Raw genomic sequence first — 19,461 nt, forward strand, 5'->3', positions numbered from 1 at the left:
CCCACTGGGAGGAGCTGGATGCCTAGCTCATATATATAGGAGGTCTGTGGCTTCAGTTCCCTGCTTGGTCCTCCTGTGTTCACATGCTACTAGACTGCTGCTACTTCTGGTTCCTGTTCCTGGCTTCGTCTGACTACCCTGTTGGTTCCTGATCCTGGCTTCGTCTGACTACCCTGTTGGTTCCTGATCCTGGCTTCGTCTGACTACCCTGCTGGTTCCTGACCCCTGGCTTCGCAAAGACTCTGCATCGGTTTCGCCATCCGTTTGGACTTTTGCTTTATAGCTTGTTTTTCAATAAAGCTGTCTTATTTTCACTTATCTGTTGTTGTACGTCTGGTTCATGGTTCCGTGACACCCGGACTTTTGCCGAACTTTTCCCGGACACCGAACCCCATTGAAGTCAATGGGGACCCGAACTTTCAGGCACTAAAATGGCTCTAAAACACCAATGGAAAGGGCTAGAGTGCTGCAAATGGCAGCAAAACGTAGTTAAGAGCATGGCAAGTGCTCTGCAAACAAATGTGGATAGGGAAATAATGTAAAACAACAACAAAAAAACAGAAGAATAAAACAATGTTCTTCATCTCTGAAGGACGAGGCCCATATGGAGTAGGAGGGAGGTTGAGGTGGTGGTGGATGTGGCGGTGTCATAGGCGTGCACACAGGGTGTGCCGGGTGTACCTGGGCACACCCTAATCACCTAGGGCACATAGCATTATCGCTCTGTTTGCCAGTGAGGAGATGGGAAAGATCTCCCTCAGACCTGCTCTGCTCTATTTCACTTTGCCAGCAGGGAGAGTAATGTATCGGGGCCATGTACATGTAGGCAAACACATGCATGTGTATTTAAACTTTGGGGTGCACACCATAATGCAATAGGCTGCGCACACCTATGGGCGGTGTAGGTGGAAGCGGCGGTGGAGGAGGACCAGGGCCAGATTAAGAGCATCATGGGCTTGGTGCTGAGGATTTTGAAGGGCCTTAAGGGCCTTGGCTTGGCATGCACCCAGAGGAGGAAGGGTGCGGCCATGCATGCCTAATTCAACATGGGATGCTGTCTCTGAAGCCCATAAACACATCCATGCATCGGCAACTGTCCCTCCTTGTCCGGCCTTCGTGCTGTGTGGGGAGGTTCTGAGGGAGCTGCCTGGGGAAGCGAGCATAGAAGCCAGAATTCTGTGTTTACAAGTGACAGAAGAGCGGTAACAGTGAATATGGCCAACCCGGGGCCTATATTAAGGTAGGGGCCTGGAGCTGCAGCTCCAATAGCCCCTACGTTAATTTGGCCCTGAGGAGGACGAGGTAGCCAACACTGCTTTTTTTCAGAAATTTTAAATGAGGGTACACCCCAAAAGAGTGAGAAAGAGCAAAAATAGAACAATAGCTGGGTAAGGTTGGTATCCATCGCTATTCTGCACAAGGTACGGAAAAGTCCCGTGGGATCCATGCCTGGTTCATTTTAATGAACGTGAGCTTGTCCACATTGTCTCTGGACAGGCGGCTGCGCTTGTCTGTGATAACGCCCCCAGCCGTGCTAAATACCCGTTCAGATAATACACTGGCTGCAGGGCACGCCAGCACCTCCAAGGCGTAAAGGGCAGGCTCAGGCCATGTGCCCAATTTGGAGACCCAGAAGTTCAAGGGGGCAGACCCGTCATTCAGTACATCTAGGCGTGTGCACACATACTGCTCCACCATGTTGGTGAAATGCTGCCTCCTGCTAAGACGTTCCATATGAGCTGCTGGTGCTGCTGTTTGTTGTGGCGTGCTGACAAAGCTTTTCCACATTTCGGCCATGCTAACCCTGCCTTCTGAGGTGCTGGCGGTGCCCTGGTTGCGTTGGCGACCTCTTCCTCCTCCTCCTCCTCCTCTGCCTTGTGCTTCCACTGTGGCCCCGCTGTCAGGTGGGATTGCCAGCAGCATCGCGTCTACCAGCGTGCGCTTGTACTCGCGCATCTTGCGATCGCGCTGCAGTGAGTGAATTAAGGACGGTACGTCATGTAATCGCTCATGTGTGCCAGGCTGCCCAGAGGCAACGAAAGGCTGTCCTCTGTGGGAGGTGTATCGTCTGTGTCCTCTGTATCCCCCCAGCCACGCACCAGTGATGGCCATGAGCTGGCCTGGGTGCCACCCTGCTGTGAACATGGTTCCATCTCCTCCTCCAGCTCCTCCTCCTCATCCTCCAGAACTGTGCCCCTGCTGGACAATTGTGTCCCTGGCGTTTGTGTGTGCAAGAACCCACCCTCGGAGCCCCTTGCGAATGACTGCCCTGAAAGCCTTGGAAATGTTACCTCTTCATCCTCCTCCTCCTCCTCCTCATCCTGTGCCACATCCTCTTCCATCCTCGACCGAATTGTTTTTTCAAGGAGGCATAGAAGTGGGATAGTTAAGCTGACAACGGCGTCATCGGCACTGGCCATGTTGGTGGAGTACTCAAAACAGTGCAACAAGGCACACAGGTCTTGCATGGAGGCCCAGTTATTGGTGGTGAAGTGGTGCTGTTCCGCTGAGCGACTCACGCGTGCGTGCTGCAGCTGAAACTCCACTATGGCCTGCTGCTGCTCGCACAGTCTTTCCAGCATGTGCTGCAAGGTGGAGTTCCACCTTGTGGGCACGTCACATATGAGGCGGCGAGCGGGAAGGCCGAAGTTACGCTGCAGCGATGACAGGCGAGCAGCAGCAGGGTGAGAACGCCGAAAGTGCGCACAGACGGCCCTCACTTTCTGCAGCAGCTCTGACATATCGGGGTAGTTTTTAAGGAACCTCTGCACCACCAAATTCAGCACATGCGCCATGCAAGGGATGTGCGTCAAACCGGCTAGGCCCAGACCTGCTATGAGATTTCGCCCGTTATCGCACACCACCAGGCCGGGCTTGAGGCTCGCTGGCAGCAGCCACTCATTTGTCTGCTGTTCCATGCTCCTCCACAACTCCTGCGCGGTGTGTGGTTTTTCCCCCAAACAGGCAAGTTTTAAAACTGCCTGCTGTCGTTTACCCCTGGCCGTGCTGAAGTTGGTGGTGAAGGTGTTACGCTGACCGGATGAGGAGGCGGTAGAGGATGAGGAAGCAGAGTAGGAGGAGTTAGAAACAGGAGGCAAACTGAAGCGTCCTGCAATCCTTGGTGGTGGAAGGACATGCGCTAAATTGCTATCCGCCTCAGGCCCATCCGCCACGGCATTTACCCAGTGTGCTGGGTAAATGCAGATATAACGCCCCTGACCGTGCTTACTGGTCCACGTATCGGTAGTTAGGTGGAACTTGGCACAGATGGCGTTGCGCAGTGCACACCTGATTTTTTCCCCCACTTGGTTGTGCAGGGAAGGGATGGCTTGCCTGGAAAAGTAGTGTCGTCTGGGCACGACGTACTGTGGGACAGCCACCGACATAAGGTTTTTAAAACTGTGCGTCTCCACCAGACGGAATGACAGCATTTCAAAGGCCAAGAATTTTGAAATGCTGGCATTCAGGGCCAGGGATCGCGGGTGGGTAGGGGTGTACTTCCTCTTCCTCTCAAGTGTTTGGAAGATGGAAAGCTGAACGCTTCCACGGGACATTGTGGAGATGGTTGGTGACCCAGGTGGTGGTGTTGCTGACAGATCGTCTGTTTGCGGGGTGGCAGGTGCCGGTATCACTACAGATGTGGATGGAGCGGCCGAGACTGCAGCAGAAGAGGAAGCAGGATGAGCCAGAGACGTTTCTTGGTTTTGAAGGTGTCTACTCCACTGCTGCTCGTTCTTTGCACTTAGATGCCTGATCATGCAGGTTGTGCTCAGGTTGAGAAGGTTTATGCCTCGCTTCAGGCTCTGATTGCACAGGGTGCAAACCACTCGTGTCCTGTCATCAGCACATTTTCTAAAGAACTTCCACGCTAGAGAACTCCTTTGAGCTGGCTTTGCTGTGCTCGTTCCCTTGCTGCGTTGGGCAGTAGCAGGCGTAGTGTCTAGGGCACGGCCGCTCCGCTTCTGCACCCTGCTCCCTCTTCTGCTGTGCTGGTGGCTCTGTGCGACCACCGCCTCTTCCTCCAAACTACTCAGGTCACCTGCATGACCTTCATTCCATGTGGGGTCGAGGACATCATCTTCCACCCAGTCTTCACCCCTGCCCTCCTTGTCGGTCTCCACAATTCTAAACGCCGCAGCAGTTGGCACCTGCGTTTCGTCATCATCGGACACGTGCTGCGATGGTCCTTGCATGTACTCATCTTGAGAAATAAGTGGTTGGCCATCGCTGCACTCAATCTCTTCCACTTCTGGGGCAGGGCTAGGTGGATGGCCCTGGGAAACCCTGCTGACAGAGTCCTCAAAAAGAACAAGAGACTGCTGTATGGATTGGGGCTCAGACTGCTTGCCTGATTTGCAAGGGGGTGAGGTGAAAACGGTTGGACATTGGCTGCAGGTGCCAACTCTGACCTTTCTGCAGTAGACTGGGTGGGAGACAATGTGAAGGAACTGGAGGCACTGTCAGCAACCCAATCTACTATCGCCTGTACTTCTTCAGGCCTCATCACGTCTAGAGGCGCATTATGCCCTACCAAATACTGCTGCAGGTTCTGTCGCCTACTCACACTTGAGGAAGGTGTTTCACTCGTGCGTGTAGCTGGCACAGATCGACCATGTCCTCTCCTTGCAACAGGAGCTCTACCAGCAGCACCATGACCCAGGCCACGGCCCCTATTTGACGGTCTCCTCATATTTCTGTAATTTATGATCTTGCCCTAGAAAGGTGTTTATTGAATAGCGGAACAAAACAACAACAGTATCGCACGGGTGTATCTCACAGTCAAATATGCAAACTATGCCGCAATTTAATGTTTTTTACCCCAAAAGGGTGTATATTGAATAGCGGAATAGAAAAAAGGATAAAAAATGGTGTATCTCACACGTACAAACACAGACTAGGCCCCGATTAAAAATTTTTTGTACCCTAAAGGGAGGATGAGGTAGAGGAGTAGGAGGAGTTGGGAACAGGAGGCAAACTGAAGCGCCCTGCAATCCTTGGCGGTGGAAGGAGATGCGCCAAACAAATTTAAAAGGTGTATCTCACACGTACCGATACAGACTATGCCGTAATTTAATTTTTTACACTCCAAAAGGGTGTATATTGAATAGCGGAATAGGAAAAATGTTATAATACGGTGTATCTCACACGTACAAACACAGGCTAGGCCCCGATTACAATTTTTTGTACCCTAAAGGCAGGATGAGGAAGAGGAGTAGGAGGAGTTGGGAACAGGAGGCAAACTGAAGCGCCCTGCAATCCTCAGGGGTAGAAGGAGATGCACCAAAACAAATTTAAAAAGGTGTATCTCACATGTACCAATACAGACTATCCCGCAATTTAATTTTTTACACTCAAACAGGGTGTATATTGAATAGCGGAATAGGACAAATTTTACAAAACGGTGTATCTCACACGTACAAACACAAACTAGGCCCCGATTACTATTTTTTGTACCCTAAAGGCAGGATGAGGAGTAGGAGGAGTTCGGAAGAGGCAGGAGGCAGACTGAAGCACCCTCATATCCTTGGCAGTATGAGATGCGCCCCAAAAATTGGAAAGGTGTATCTCACACGTACCGACACAGACTATCCCGCAATTTAATTGTTTATACCCAAAGGTTTTGATTGAATAGCGGAATAGAAAATATGATATCAAAAGGTGTATGTATCTCACACGTACAGAACCAGAGTAGGCCCCAATTACTATTTTTTGTACCCCTAAAGGCAGGATAAGGAGTAGGAGGAGTTCGGAACAGGCAGCACCCTCAAATCCTCAGAAGTATGAGATGCACCCCAAAAATTGGAAAGGTGTATCTCACACGTACCGACACAGACTATCCCGCAATTTAATTGTTTATACTCAAAGGTTTTGATTGAATAGCGGAATAGAAAATATTATCAAAAAAAGGTGTATGTATCTCACACGTACAGAACCAGACTAGGCCCCAATTACTATTTTTTGTACCCCCAAAAGGCAGGATGAGGAGTAGGAGGAGTTCGGAACAGGCAGCACCCTCAAATCCTCGGCAGTATGAGATGCGCCCCAAAAATTTGAAAGGTGTATCTCACACGTACCGACACAGACTATCCCGCAATTTAATTGTTTATACCCAAAGGTTTTGATTGAATAGCGGAATAGAAAATATGATATCAAAAGGTGTATGTATCTCACACGTACAGACCCAGACTAGGCCCCAATTACTATTTTTTGTACCCCCAAAGGCAGGATGAGGAGTAGGAGGAGTTCGGAACAGGCAGCACCCTCAAATCCTCAGAAGTATGAGATGCACCCCAAAAATTGGAAAGGTGTATCTCACACGTACCGACACAGACTATCCCGCAATTTATTTGTTTATACCCAAAGGTGTAGATTGAATAGTGGAATAGAAAATATTATCAAAAAAAGGTGTATGTATCTCACACGTACAAAACCAGACTAGGCCCCAATTACTATTTTTTGTACCCCCAAAGGCAGGATGAGGAGTAGGAGTAGTTCGGAACAGGCAGCACCCTCAAATCCTCGGAAGTATGAGATGCACCCCAAAAATTGGAAAGGTGTATCTCACACGTACCGACACAGACTATCCCGCAATTTAATTGTTTATACCCAAAGGTTTTGATTGAATAGCGGAATAGAAAATATTATCAAAAAAAGGTGTATGTATCTCACACGTACAGACCCAGACTAGGCCCCAATTACTATTTTTTGTACCCCCAAAGGCAGGATGAGGAGTAGGAGGAGTTCGGAACAGGCAGCACCCTCAAATCCTCGGCAGTATGAGATGCGCCCCAAAAATTGGAAAGGTGTATCTCACACGTACCGACACAGACTATCCTGCAATTTAATTGTTTATACCCAAAGGTTTTGATTGAATAGCGGAATAGAAAATATTATCAAAAAAAGGTGTATGTATCTCACACGTACAGAACCAGACTAGGCCCCAATTACTATTTTTTGTACCCCCAAAGGCAGGATGAGGAGTAGGAGGAGTTCGGAACAGGCAGCACCCTCAAATCCTTGGCAGTATGAGATGCGCCCCAAAAATTGGAAAGGTGTATCTCACACGTACCGACACAGACTATCCCGCAATTTAATTGTTTATACCCAAAGGTTTTGATTGAATAGCGGAATAGAAAATATTATCAAAAAAAGGTGTATGTATCTCACACGTACAGACCCAGACTAGGCCCCAATTACTATTTTTTGTACCCCCAAAGGCAGGATGAGGAGTAGGAGGAGTTCGGAACAGGCAGCACCCTCAAATCCTCGGCAGTATGAGATGCGCCCCAAAAATTGGAAAGGTGTATCTCACACGTACCGACACAGACTATCCTGCAATTTAATTGTTTATACCCAAAGGTTTTGATTGAATAGCGGAATAGAAAATATTATCAAAAAAAGGTGTATGTATCTCACACGTACAGAACCAGACTAGGCCCCAATTACTATTTTTTGTACCCCCAAAGGCAGGATGAGGAGTAGGAGGAGTTCGGAACAGGCAGCACCCTCAAATCCTCGGAAGTATGAGATGCACCCCAAAAATTGGAAAGGTGTATCTCACACGTACCGACACAGACTATCCCGCAATTTAATTGTTTATACCCAAAGGTTTTTATTGAATAGCGGAATAGAAAATATGATATAAAATTGGTGATTTATCAATAGCACATGTGAACAGCAGTGTCTTATATCAGTTAGCTCTGCTGCAGGCTATGGAGGGAAAAAAAAAATTCCCCTTTTAAGTTTGTAATTTTTAACTAGATTAGTACAGACTATGCCACAATTAAATTTTTTTAACCCAAGGGTGAATATTGAATAGTGGAATAGAAAAAAGTGTATAACTTTTGAAATCACTCAATAGCACATGTGAACACAGCAGTGTATTATCACAGTCAGCACAGTCAGGAAAAACGCTGCCCACAGTGACTGATAAAAAATACTTTTCTCCGTCCTCCTCAGTGGGCAAAAAGATTGTGTTCACTGCACCCCACACACAGCAAAATCGATGTGGACCACTGACACCTGCCTATCTCCAGCCTCTCCCTAAAAGGATTGATAAGATCGGTCACTGCAAACCCCCCCCACACAGCAATCGATTGTAGAACACTGACCCTAAAAATCAGTAGCCTCGCCCTAAAATGCCCTACAACTCGCCCTGCCTAAAACACTCCGACCTGTCCCTCAATTCTATCCGGACACAATATGATTTTTGCCTGTCTGTCCCTAATCAGCAACCAGCAAGTATGATGTGTGCTCTGTCCCTGAACTACAGCATAATAACGCAGCGGCGCTCCGTCTCAAACTTATAAAGACTTGGTCACATGCTTCAGATGGCCAATCACAGCTACTAATACATTTGTAGGCATGGCTGGGATGGCTTAAGGCACACCAGTTAAACGCTTGTTGATTGCCTGTTGAAAGCCCGCCATGAAAAGCACGCCAGTGCATACAAAACCCGGAAATAAAATTCCAATTATTCGGTACGAACACGAACAATACAGTCCGTGTTCGCTCAACCCTAAACATAAGCAAAACTGTAGGTAACCAAGTTTCTTTAAAAATCTGGAGGTTTTTTATTTTTCACTTACAGCTTCAGAGTTTGTAAAAGACCCACCAAACTGTATATTTTCTGAAAGCACATGACCAGGAGAATGAAAAGGAGGTGCTACTGATTTTTTTAGGCCCCGTGATATTTGCACAAATGTTTATCAAAACAATACTTTGCTATAAAAGCACTAAACTCCTTGTTTGCACAAAAACACAACATAACTTACAAAACTCTTGCTAAATTCCTACCTCATTCAGTGGGGTGTACTAAAGCATACACCCATGGAGGGCCATGTTTACCCACACGGGGATGGAAAGATGTTCTGTACATCCCTATACAGGCAGTCCTATTCATGTCAATTGGGATGCTGTGGCTGCAAGGACAGAACTCACATCTGTACAGGTGTAGGTGCATGGCCCCAAACGCAAACAGTGTGAGCTCAGGGACATACACCCACACGGATGTCAAGTTGAGAGCAGTAGCTGTGTCCTTGCAGCTGCTACATCCAAATGAATGGGATTGCCTGGAATCACAGGAATGCATGGAATACCTTTGCACACCCATGCAGCTGCTGTGTCCCAACTGATATCGATGGGACTGCCTGCATGGTGATGCGCAGAACACCTGTGCATCCCTGTGCAGCTAAACACAGCCTCACTGTAGTATGAGCCGCTTGAGCGATGCCTTGTTTAGGCTTGCAAAAATGTGCTGTTGAGCTGCATTTCTGCCACTCACCAACCATCCCCCTTTAGGGTACATTAGGCAGCACCCGGGGGTGTTTACATGCTGCGGCCGCGATGCTTTGCTTTGCGCCTGCAGCAAAGTTGACCCAACTTGAATCGATGCTGCCAGCTGAATGCTACACATTTAAGTCAATGGGGAAGCTCAGCAAAAATGAGGTTAAAACAGTCGGTGAGGAAGCCACACATCGCTTCCTCACTGCCTGTAAGTAGACTCTGGAGCGTGATCCGAAGATAGATCAGGCATTAGAGGCAAGGGAGATTTAGATACATGTCTAAATCTACTCTCACTATGTTTTTTTTATTTTTATTTCTTTTTTACACGGGTATAATTGACTTTTACATTTTTTTTTTTTTTTGGGGGGGGGGGGGGGGGCTTTGAAGAGACATCAGGGATCTTAACAGAACTCCTATGTCTTTTTATTGAGACAGGGGAAGAGACTGAAGACAATCCCCTTCTCTGCAGCTTCACCTGCACTGTAGATGAATGAATAGGAGTCTGTATAGAGATCGCTATTTATTCACAAACTGAACTATAGTAAACACAGTTTACAATGCTTTAGTAATGAATGCACACAGAATATTGGTACTAATCACTGTGTTCAGGGCTGCTGCTAGAAATCACGGGGCCCTGTACAGCCTACCTGATGCCTCCACCCCCCCCCCCAATAAAAAATTACAAAACAATTTTTTCACAAAAAATACACTTAAATTATTATTCGTTGACACAAACATAACATAACTTATAACATTCCGGTTAAATCTTATTACATACTTCTGACCTGCACTCCATATCCAGGTTCAAGTTTGAAGCCCCTACCACTTCTAGTGCAATTTTTTCTCACCAATAGCCCTGCCCACCATTCCTCCCCCTGTTTGATTTTTGTTTGCTCACTGTGAGTTCTAGAGCTATGATATATTAGACCAGTCATAGATGGGAGCGGGTTGGGGGAGGTTTGGGCTGCCTCCCTTCCACCTGTCTCCCATCTATCCATTGCTTCCATTGTGGAGACACTCAAAATAGTCAGTGTTAGGACTGCAGGTAACAAAGGGTGCCGTGTAGAGGCCCTGCAGCTTACACATGCGTTTGCAAATGCGTGTCAACTAAACCCCTGTTCTTTATTTATATAGTGAGACAGCTCTACTTGGTTGGTGGCAGACTGGAGAGTACATCAGACTGGGGGCTGGCTGGCTTCCATGCACCTCTTTTAATCCTTTCAATTTTCAGTTTCCACTGTGATTTCTTTACTCTGATTGCATGAAATGATTTAGTATCACATTAGTAAAAATGAATAGAAAGTCACTCACCTCATTGCCCGTCATTGGAGATGAAGGTAGGTCACGCTACCGCTGTAAATTTGTTAAAACAAAATGCAGCAGTAAGACTTCTGAATTTGTTTAGCTGAGATATACAGAAGACAGGATACCGATGGTTGTAGCAAAATTCAGATGATGATAGAAGTGTGATTGGGAAGGTTTATTGAATTGTGTGTAAGTTTTGAGTCTTTTATAAACCTGAACTGATGTAATATCATTGGGCGGTACCCAGACTTCTTCTTCTTCTTATCAGATTATGCCAGGTGTCATTGATAAGGCCCTGGGGCTAATTAAAAAAAAAAAAGCTCTTCCATGGAACTGCAGACAACAATGAAACAAAGTTTATTAAATTATCACCTATAAATCCTTCACAGTCCAACCCTGATAACAACACATCAACACGAGTCAAAGCATATACTGTCAGTGTGACGAGACCAATCTCGCCACTGGGCGTTGGAGAAGCCTGGTTGCTCGCCTCCTGCAATGGGACTATGGACCCTCTCATCAGCCCAGGCTAAACGTAAACCCCATGGCAATTTGACTGTGCTTGTGGCATCTGAGCGCTGTTTGGATATGTTGAGCGCTCAGATCCAGGCTATCTGGGGATGGGTTGAATGTGGGGGTTCTGTTCAGTAGACTGGGAGTTATGCATTTTTGTGTCTTTTTGTGTTTCTTTAAACATGTGGCTAATGGAGCCTTACCTCTCCTGGAAGCTAAAACGTATTCCTGTAAACTGTAAGGAAGTTCTGAGGAGACGGGCGGTCTATTGACACTCAGAGTAATGTGTATTGAGGGCTCGTTAGGGAACCATTGTTCGGTGTCTGACTATTGTGTACATTGATTGCCCCCTGGGGCTTCTGTCTCCTTGCATTGGTCTAAGCTATCTGACCAATCCCTGTTGACTCATTTTCAAGCCCTCATTTGCATATGCTGGAGAGGACCTTAGTGAGAACTGCAAGTACTTTACAATTGAACAATGGGAAAGCGGTTGTTGGGGGAAGGAGGTTCCAATTTCTGTATAAAAGTGTGCTCTGTTCTTCCAATAAATGTTGTTCCTGTTTTACCCTCATCTCGGAGCTTTGTCTCGTTATTGGGGGAATCTGCTGCAGGGATTGCTATGGTCTTCCATACTCCCTTAGAGAATCACTAAGCTCTTATAAGAGTTTGTGTAAGAGCTTGTTCGTGCTGCACTCTCTGGGGAAAGAGAGGTTCACCCACAGGAACCTGGGGCCTTGTCGTTGGTCCAGGATGGGTAGGAGATGCCAAGATCCTAACCAAGCTGCGGCGGTTCGTGGAGTCTGAAGTGCTTACGGTGTCTGGTGGAGTGCTTGGAGCCCTCGGGAAGCACTAGGAGCATCTGTCAACGGAGGTACCTGCTCAGGGGTGCCCTGTTCCGTAACAGTCAGGTAAAGTGAATTACATTGATTATCTAATTTTAGCCACTTGCCGACCACTCACATTGCTGCTACTGCAACAGAGCGGCTCGGCTAGGTCCAGCGACGCAGACCTACGTCGGGGGCATTCACGGCTGATTCAGCTCAGAACGAATCAGTCACCAGATCCAGACCAATGATTTTTGGTCTGGATCTGGTGATCGGTTCTGGCCAATGGCATCATGTCCCCTGCCTGTGTAATGTAAACACAGGCAGGGGAAGTGATGCAATTTTGCCTCCTGGAGCGCTTTCGGTTCCAGGAGAAGAAAGGGAGACATCTAAAACGTGAGTTCCACCAACAGCATACTAACACCACCTCACATAGGCACATTTAACACCATTGATCACCCCTGAACACCCCCCCCCCCAAACCCCTCACAGTGAACACTACAGTGCCTTGTGAAAGTATTCAGCCCCCTTGAACTTTTCGACCTTTTGCCACATTTCAGGCTTCAAACATAAAGATATAAAACTGTAATTTTATGTGAAGAATCAACAACAAGTGGGACACAATCATGAAGTGGAACTAAATTTATTGGATATTTCAAACTTTGTTAACAAATAAAAAACTGAAAAATTGGGCGTGCAAAATTATTCAGCCCCTTTACTTTCAGTGCAGCAAACTCTCTCCAGAAGTTCAGTGAGGATCTCTGAATGATCCAATGTTGACCTAAATGACTAATGATGATAAATAGAATCCACCTGTGTGTAATCAAGTCTCCGTATAAATGCACCTGCATTGTGATAGTCTCAGAGGTCCGTTTAAATCGCAGAGAGCATCATGAAGAACCAGGAATACACCAGGCAGGTCCAAGATACTGTTGTGGAGAAGTTTAAAGCCGGATTTGGATGCAAAAAGATTTCCCAAGCTTTAACCATCCCAAGGAGCACTGTGCAAGCGATAATATTGAAATGCAAATCTACGAAGACCTGGCCGCCCCTCTAAACTTTCAGCTCATACAAGGAGAAGACTGATCAGAGATGCAGCCAAGAGGCCCATGATCACTCTGGATGAACTGCAGAGATCTACAGCTGAGGTGGGAGACTCTGTCCATAGGACAACAATCAGTCGTATACTGCACAAATCTGGCCTCTATGGAAGAGTGGCAAGAAGAAAGCCATTTCTTAAAGATATCCATAAAAAGTGTCATTTAAAGTTTGCCACAAGCCACCTGGGAGACACACCAAACATGTGGAAGAAGGGGCTCTGGTCAGATGAAACCAAAATCAAACTTTTTGGCAACAATGCAAAACGTTATGTTTGGCGTAAAAGCAACACAGCTCATCACCCTGAACACACCATCCCCACTGTCAAACAAGGTGGTGGCAGCATCATGGTTTGGGCCGGCTTTTCTTCAGCAGGGACAGGGAAGATGGTTAAAATTGATGGGAAGATGGATGGAGCCAAATACAGGACCATTCTGGAAGAAAACCTGATGGAGTCTGCAAAAGACCTGAGACTGGGACGGAGATTTGTCTTCCAACAAGACAATGATCCAAAACATAAAGCAAAATCTACAATGGAATGGTTCACAAATAAACATATCCAGGTGTTAGAATGGCCAAGTCAAAGTCCAGACCTGAATCCAATCGAGAATCTGTGGAAAGAACTGAGAACTGCTGTTCACAAACGCTCTGCATCCAACCTCACTGAGCTCCAGCTGTTTTGCAAGGAGGAATTGGCAAAAATTTCAGTCTCTTGATGTGCAAAACTGATAGAGACGTACCCCACGCGACTTACAGCTGTAATCGCAGCAAAATGTGGCGCTACAAAGTATTAACTTAAGGGGGCTGAATAATTTTGCACGCCCAATTTTTCAGTTTTTTATTTGTTTACATAGTTTGAAATATCCAATAAATTTAATTCCACTTCATGATTGTGTCCCACTTGTTGTTGATTCTTCTCAAAAAATTACAGTTTTATATCTTTATGTTTGAAGCCTGAAATGTAGCAAAAAGTCGAAAAGTTCAAGGGGGCCGAATACTTTTGCAAGGCACTGTATATACAGTGGTATACAGATCTTTTACTGATCACTGTGTTTAGTGTCACTTGTGACTAGAGTTGAGCGGACACCTGGAAGTCCGTGTTCGGCGGGTTCGGCCGAACTTGAAAAAAAAGTCTGGATCCGTGTCTCTGACTTTTTCCGAACTTTACCCGGACACCGAACCCCATTGAAGTCAATGGGGACCTGAACTTTCAGGCACTAAAATGGCTCTAAAACACCAATGGAAAGGGCTAGAGTGCTGCAAATGGCAGCAAAACGTAGTTAAGAGCATGGCAAGTGCTCTGCAAACAAATGTGGATAGGGAAATAACTTAAAACAACAAAAAAAAAAACAGAAAAATAAAACAATGTTCTTCATTTGTGAAGGACGAGGCCCATATGGAGTAGGAGGGAGGTTGAGGTGGTGGTGGATGTGGCGGTGTCATAGGCGTGCGCACAGGGTGTGCCTGGTGTGCCTGGGCACACCCTAATCACCTATGGCACATTAGCATTATCGCTCTGTTTGCCAGTGAGGAGATGGGAAAGATCTCCCTCGGACCTGCTCTGCCATAAGAGAAGTGCCACACACTTCTATTTCACTTTGCCAGCAGGGAGAGTAATGTATCGGGGCCATATACATGTAGGCAAACACATGCACGTGTATTTAAACTTTGGGGTGCACACCCTAATGCAATAGGCTGCGCACACCTATGGGCGCTGTAGGTGGAAGCGGCGGTGGAGGAGGACGAGGTAGCCAACACTACTTTTTTTCACAAATTTTAAATGAGGGTACACCCCAAAAGAGTGAGAAAGAGCAAAAATAGAACAATGGCTGGGTAAGGTCGGTATCCATCTCTATTCTGCACAAGGTACGGAAAAGTCCTGTGGGATCCATGCCTGGTTCATTTTAATGAACGTGAGCTTGTCCACATTGTCTCTGGACAGGCGGCTGCGCTTGTCTGTAATAACGCCCCCAGCCGTGCTAAATACACGTTCAGATAATACACTGGCTGCAGGGCACGCCAGCACCTCCAAGGCGTAAAGGGCAAGCTCAGGCCATGTGCCCAATTTGGAGACCCAGAAGTTGAAGGGGGCAGACCCGTCATTCACTACATGTAGACGTGTGCATACATACTGCTCCACCATGTTGCTGAAATGCTGCCTCCTGCTAAGACGTTCCATATGAGCTGCTGGTGCTGCTTTTTGTTGTGGCGTGCTGACAAAGCTTTTCCACATTTCGGCCATGCTAACCCTGCCTTCTGAGGTGCTGGCGGTGCCCTGGTTGCGTTGGCGACCTCTTCCTCCTCCTCCTCCTCCTCTGCCTTGTGCTTCCACTGTGGCCCCGCTGTCAGGTGGGAATGCCAGCAGCATCGCGTCTACCAGCGTGCGCTTGTACTCGCGCATCTTGCGATCGCGCTCCAGTGAGTGAATTAAGGACGGTACGTTGTCCTTGTAATGGGGATCCAGCAGCGTGGCCACCCAGTAATCAGCACAAGTTAGAATGTGGGCAACTCGGCGGTCGTTGTGGAGACACTGAAGCATGTAATCGCTCATGTGTGCCAGGCTGCCCAGAGGCAATGAAAGGCTGCCCTCTGTGGGAGGTGTATCATCGGTGTCCTCTGTATCCCCCCAGCCACGCACCAGTGATGGCCATGAGCTGGCCTGGCTGCCACCCTGCTGTGAACATGGTTCCATCTCCTCCTCCAGCTCCTCCTCCTCCTCATCCTCCTCATCCTCCAGAACTGTGCCCCTGCTGGACAATTGTGTTCATGGTGTTTGTGGGTGCAGGAACCCACCCTCGGAGCCACTTGCGAATGACTGCCCTGAAAGCCTTGGAAATGTTACCTCTTCATCCTCCTCCTCATCCTGTGCCACATACTCTTCCATCATTGCCCTAATCGTTTTTTGAAGGAGGCATAGAAGTGGGATAGTTAAGCTGACAATGGCGTCATCGGCACTGGCCATGTTGGTGTAGTACTCAAAACAGCGCAGCAAGGCACACAGGTCTCGCATGGAGGCCCAGTTATTGGTGGTGAAGTGGTGCTGTTCCGCAGAGCTACTCACGCGTGCGTGCTGCAGCTGAAACTCCACTATGGCCCGCTGCTGCTCGCACAGTCTTTGCAGCATGTGCAAGGTGGAGTTCACATATGAGGCGGTGAGCGGGAAGGCCGAAGTTACGCTGCAGCAGGGTGAGAACGCCGAAAGTGCGCACAGACGGCCCGCACTTTCTGCAGCAGCTCTGACATATCGGGGTAATTTTTAAGGAACCTCTGCACCACCAAATTCAGCACATGCGCCAGGCAAGGGATGTGCGTCAAACCGGCTAGGCCCAGAGCTGCTATGAGATTTCGCCCGTTATCGCACACCACCAGGCCGGGCTTGAGGCTCGCTGGCAGCAACCACTCATTTGTCTGCTGTTCCATGCTCCTCCACAACTCCTGCTCGGTGTGTGGTTTGTCCCCCAAACAGGCAAGTTTTATAACTGCCTGCTGTCGTTTACCCCTGGCTGTGCTGAAGTTGGTGGTGAAGGTGTTACGCTGACCGGATGAGGAGGCGGTAGAGGATGAGGAAGCGGAGTAGGAGGAGTTAGGAACAGGAGGCAAACTGAAGCGCCCTGCAATCCTCGGTGGTGGAAGGACATGCGCCAAATTGCTATCTGCCTCAGGCCCATCAGCCACTGCATTTACCCAGTGTGCCGTTAGGGAGATATAACGCCCCTGACCGTGCTTACAGGTCCACGTATCGGTAGTTAGGTGGACCTTGGCACAGATGGCGTTGCGCAGTGCACACCTGATTTTTTCCCCCACTTGGTTGTGCAGGGAAGGGATGGCTTGCCTGGAAAAGTAGTGTCGGCTGGGCACGACGTACTGTGGGGCAGCCACCGACATAAGGCTTTTAAAACTGTGCGTCTCGACCAGACGGAATGACAGCATTTCAAAGGCCAAGAATTTTGAAATGCTGGCATTCAGGGCCAGGAATCGCGGGTGGGTAGGGGGGTACTTCCTCTTCCTCTGAAGTGTTTGGGAGATGGAAAGCTGAACGCTTCCACGGGACATTGTGGAGATGGTTGGTGACCCAGGTGGTGGTGTTGCTGACAGATCGTCTGTTTGCGGGGTGGCAGGTGCCGGTATCACTACAGATGTGGAAGCAGGAGTAGCCAGAGACCTTTCTTGGTTTTGAAGGTGTCTACTCCACTGCAGCTCGTGCTTTGCACTTGGATGCTTGATCATGCAGGTTGTGCTCAGGTTGAGAAGGTTTATGCCTCGCTTCAGGCTCTGATTGCACAGCGTGCAAACCACTCGTGTCCTGTCATCAGCACATTTTCTGAAGAACTTTCACGCTAGAGAACTCCTTTGAGCTGGCTTTGGTGCGCTCGGTCCCTTGCTGCATTGGGCAGCAGCAGGCGTAGTGTCTAGGGCACGGCCGCTCCGCTTCTGCACCCTGCTCCCTCTTCTGCTGTGCTGGTGGCTCTGTGCGACCACCGCCTCTTCCTCCAAACTACTCAGGTCACCTGCATGACCTTCATTCCATGTGGGGTCGAGGACCTCATTGTCCTCCACATCATCTTCCACCCAGTCTTCACCCCTGCCCTCCTTGTCGGTCTCCACAATTCTGAGTGCCGCAGCAGTTGGCACCTGCGTTTCGTCATCATCGGAGACGTGCTGCGATGGTCCTTGCATGTACTCATCTTGAGAAATAAGTGGTTGGGCATCACTGCACTCAATCTCTTCCACTTCTGGGGCAGGGCTAGGTGGATGGCCCTGGGAAACCCTGCTGACAGAGTCATCAAAAAGAAGAAGAGACTGCTGCATGACTTGGGGCTCAGACTGCTTGCCTGATTTGCAAGGGGGTGAGGTGAAAGACGGTTGGACATTGGCTGCAGGTGCCAACTCTGACCTTTCTGCAGTAGACTGGGTGGGAGACAATGTGAAGGAACTGGAGGCACTGTCGGCAACCCAATCTACTATCGCCTGTACTTCTTCTGGCCTCATCACTTCTAGAGGTGCATGATGCCCTACCAAATACTGCTGCAGGTTATGTCGCCTACTCACACTTGAGGAAGGTGTTTCACTTGTGCGTGTAGCTGGCACAGATCGACCACGTCCTCTCCTTGCAACAGGAGCTCTACCAGCAGCACCACGACCCAGGCCACGGCCCCTATTTGACGGTCTCCTCATATTTCTGTAATTTATGATCTTGCCCTAGAAAGGTGTTTATTGAATAGCGGAACAAAACAACAACAGTATCGCACGGGTGTATCTCACAGTCAAATATGCAAACTATGCCGCAATTTAATGTTTTTTACCCCAAAAGGGTGTTTATTAAATAGCGGAACAGAAAAACAGTATACAAATACAACAGGTGTATCTCACAGTCAAATATGCAAAGTATGAAGCAAATTTAATTTTTTTCAACCAAAAAGGATGTATATTGAATAGCGGAATAGAAAAAAGGATATAAAAATGTGTATCTCACACGTACAAACACAGACTAGGCCCCGATTACAATTTTTTGTACCCTAAAGGGAAGATGAGGAAGAGGAGTAGGAGGAGTTCGGAACAGAAGGCAAACTGAAGTGCCCTGCAATCCTTGGCGGTGGAAGGAGATGCGCCAAACAAATTTAAAAGGTGTATCTCACACGTATCGATACAGACTATGCCGTAATTTTATTTTTTACACTCCAAAAGGGTGTATATTGAATAGTGGAATAGGAAAAAATGTATAAAACGGTGTATCTCACACGTACAAACACAGACTTGGCCCCGATTACAATTTTTTGTACTCTAAAGGCAGGATGAGGACGAGGAAGAGGAGTAGGAGGAGTTGGGAACAGGAGGCAAACTGAGGCGCCCTGCAATCCTCGGGGGTGGAAGGAGATGCGCCAAACAAATTTAAAAAGGTGGATCTCACATGTACCGATACAGACTATGCCGTAATTTAATTTTTTACACTCAAAAAGGGTTTAGATTGAATAGCGGAATAGAAAACATTTTATAAAACGGTGTATCTCACACGTACAGACTAGGCCCCAATTACAATTTTTTGTACCCTAAAGGTAGGATGAGGAGTAGGAAGAGTTCGGAACAGGAGGCAAACTGAAGCACCCTGCAATCCTCGGCGGTGGAAGATGCGCCCCAAAAGATTGGAAGGTGTATCTCACACGTACCGATACTGACTATGCCGCAATTTAATTCTTTTTACCCCAAAGGGTGTAGATTGAATAGCGGAATAGAAACATTTTTTATAAAACGGTGTATCTCACCCGTACAAACACAGACTAGGCCCCGATTACAATTTTTTGTACCCTAAAGGCAGGATGAGGAGTAGGAGGAGTTCGGAACAGGCAGGAGGCAAACTGAAACACCCTGCAATCCTCGGCGGTGTAAGATGAGCCCCAAAAATTGGAAAGGTGTATCTCACACGTACCGATACAGACTA

At 47.8% G+C, this 19,461-nt stretch overlaps 1 protein-coding gene across 1 annotated transcript in view; it reads right to left on the minus strand.

Annotated features, from left to right (window-relative positions):
- The window catches only part of LOC309550724 (cytosolic phospholipase A2 gamma-like), a gene marked incomplete at its 3' end in the record, with an annotated part of 188,761 nt that extends 178,136 nt beyond the window's left edge, over positions 1–10,625 (minus strand). Inside the window, exon 1 of the mRNA XM_082251061.1 lies at positions 10,597–10,625. Within this exon, the coding sequence (XP_082107187.1) occupies positions 10,597–10,611 (15 nt within the window). The 5' untranslated portion in view covers positions 10,612–10,625. The remainder of the gene's footprint in view (positions 1–10,596) is intronic.
- Between the last annotated feature and the right edge of the window lie 8,836 nt (positions 10,626–19,461).

Source organism: Pelophylax lessonae (genome assembly GCF_965119305.1).
Source record: "Pelophylax lessonae genome assembly, chromosome: 1".
In the NCBI taxonomy this organism is placed as follows: domain Eukaryota; kingdom Metazoa; phylum Chordata; class Amphibia; order Anura; family Ranidae; genus Pelophylax; species Pelophylax lessonae.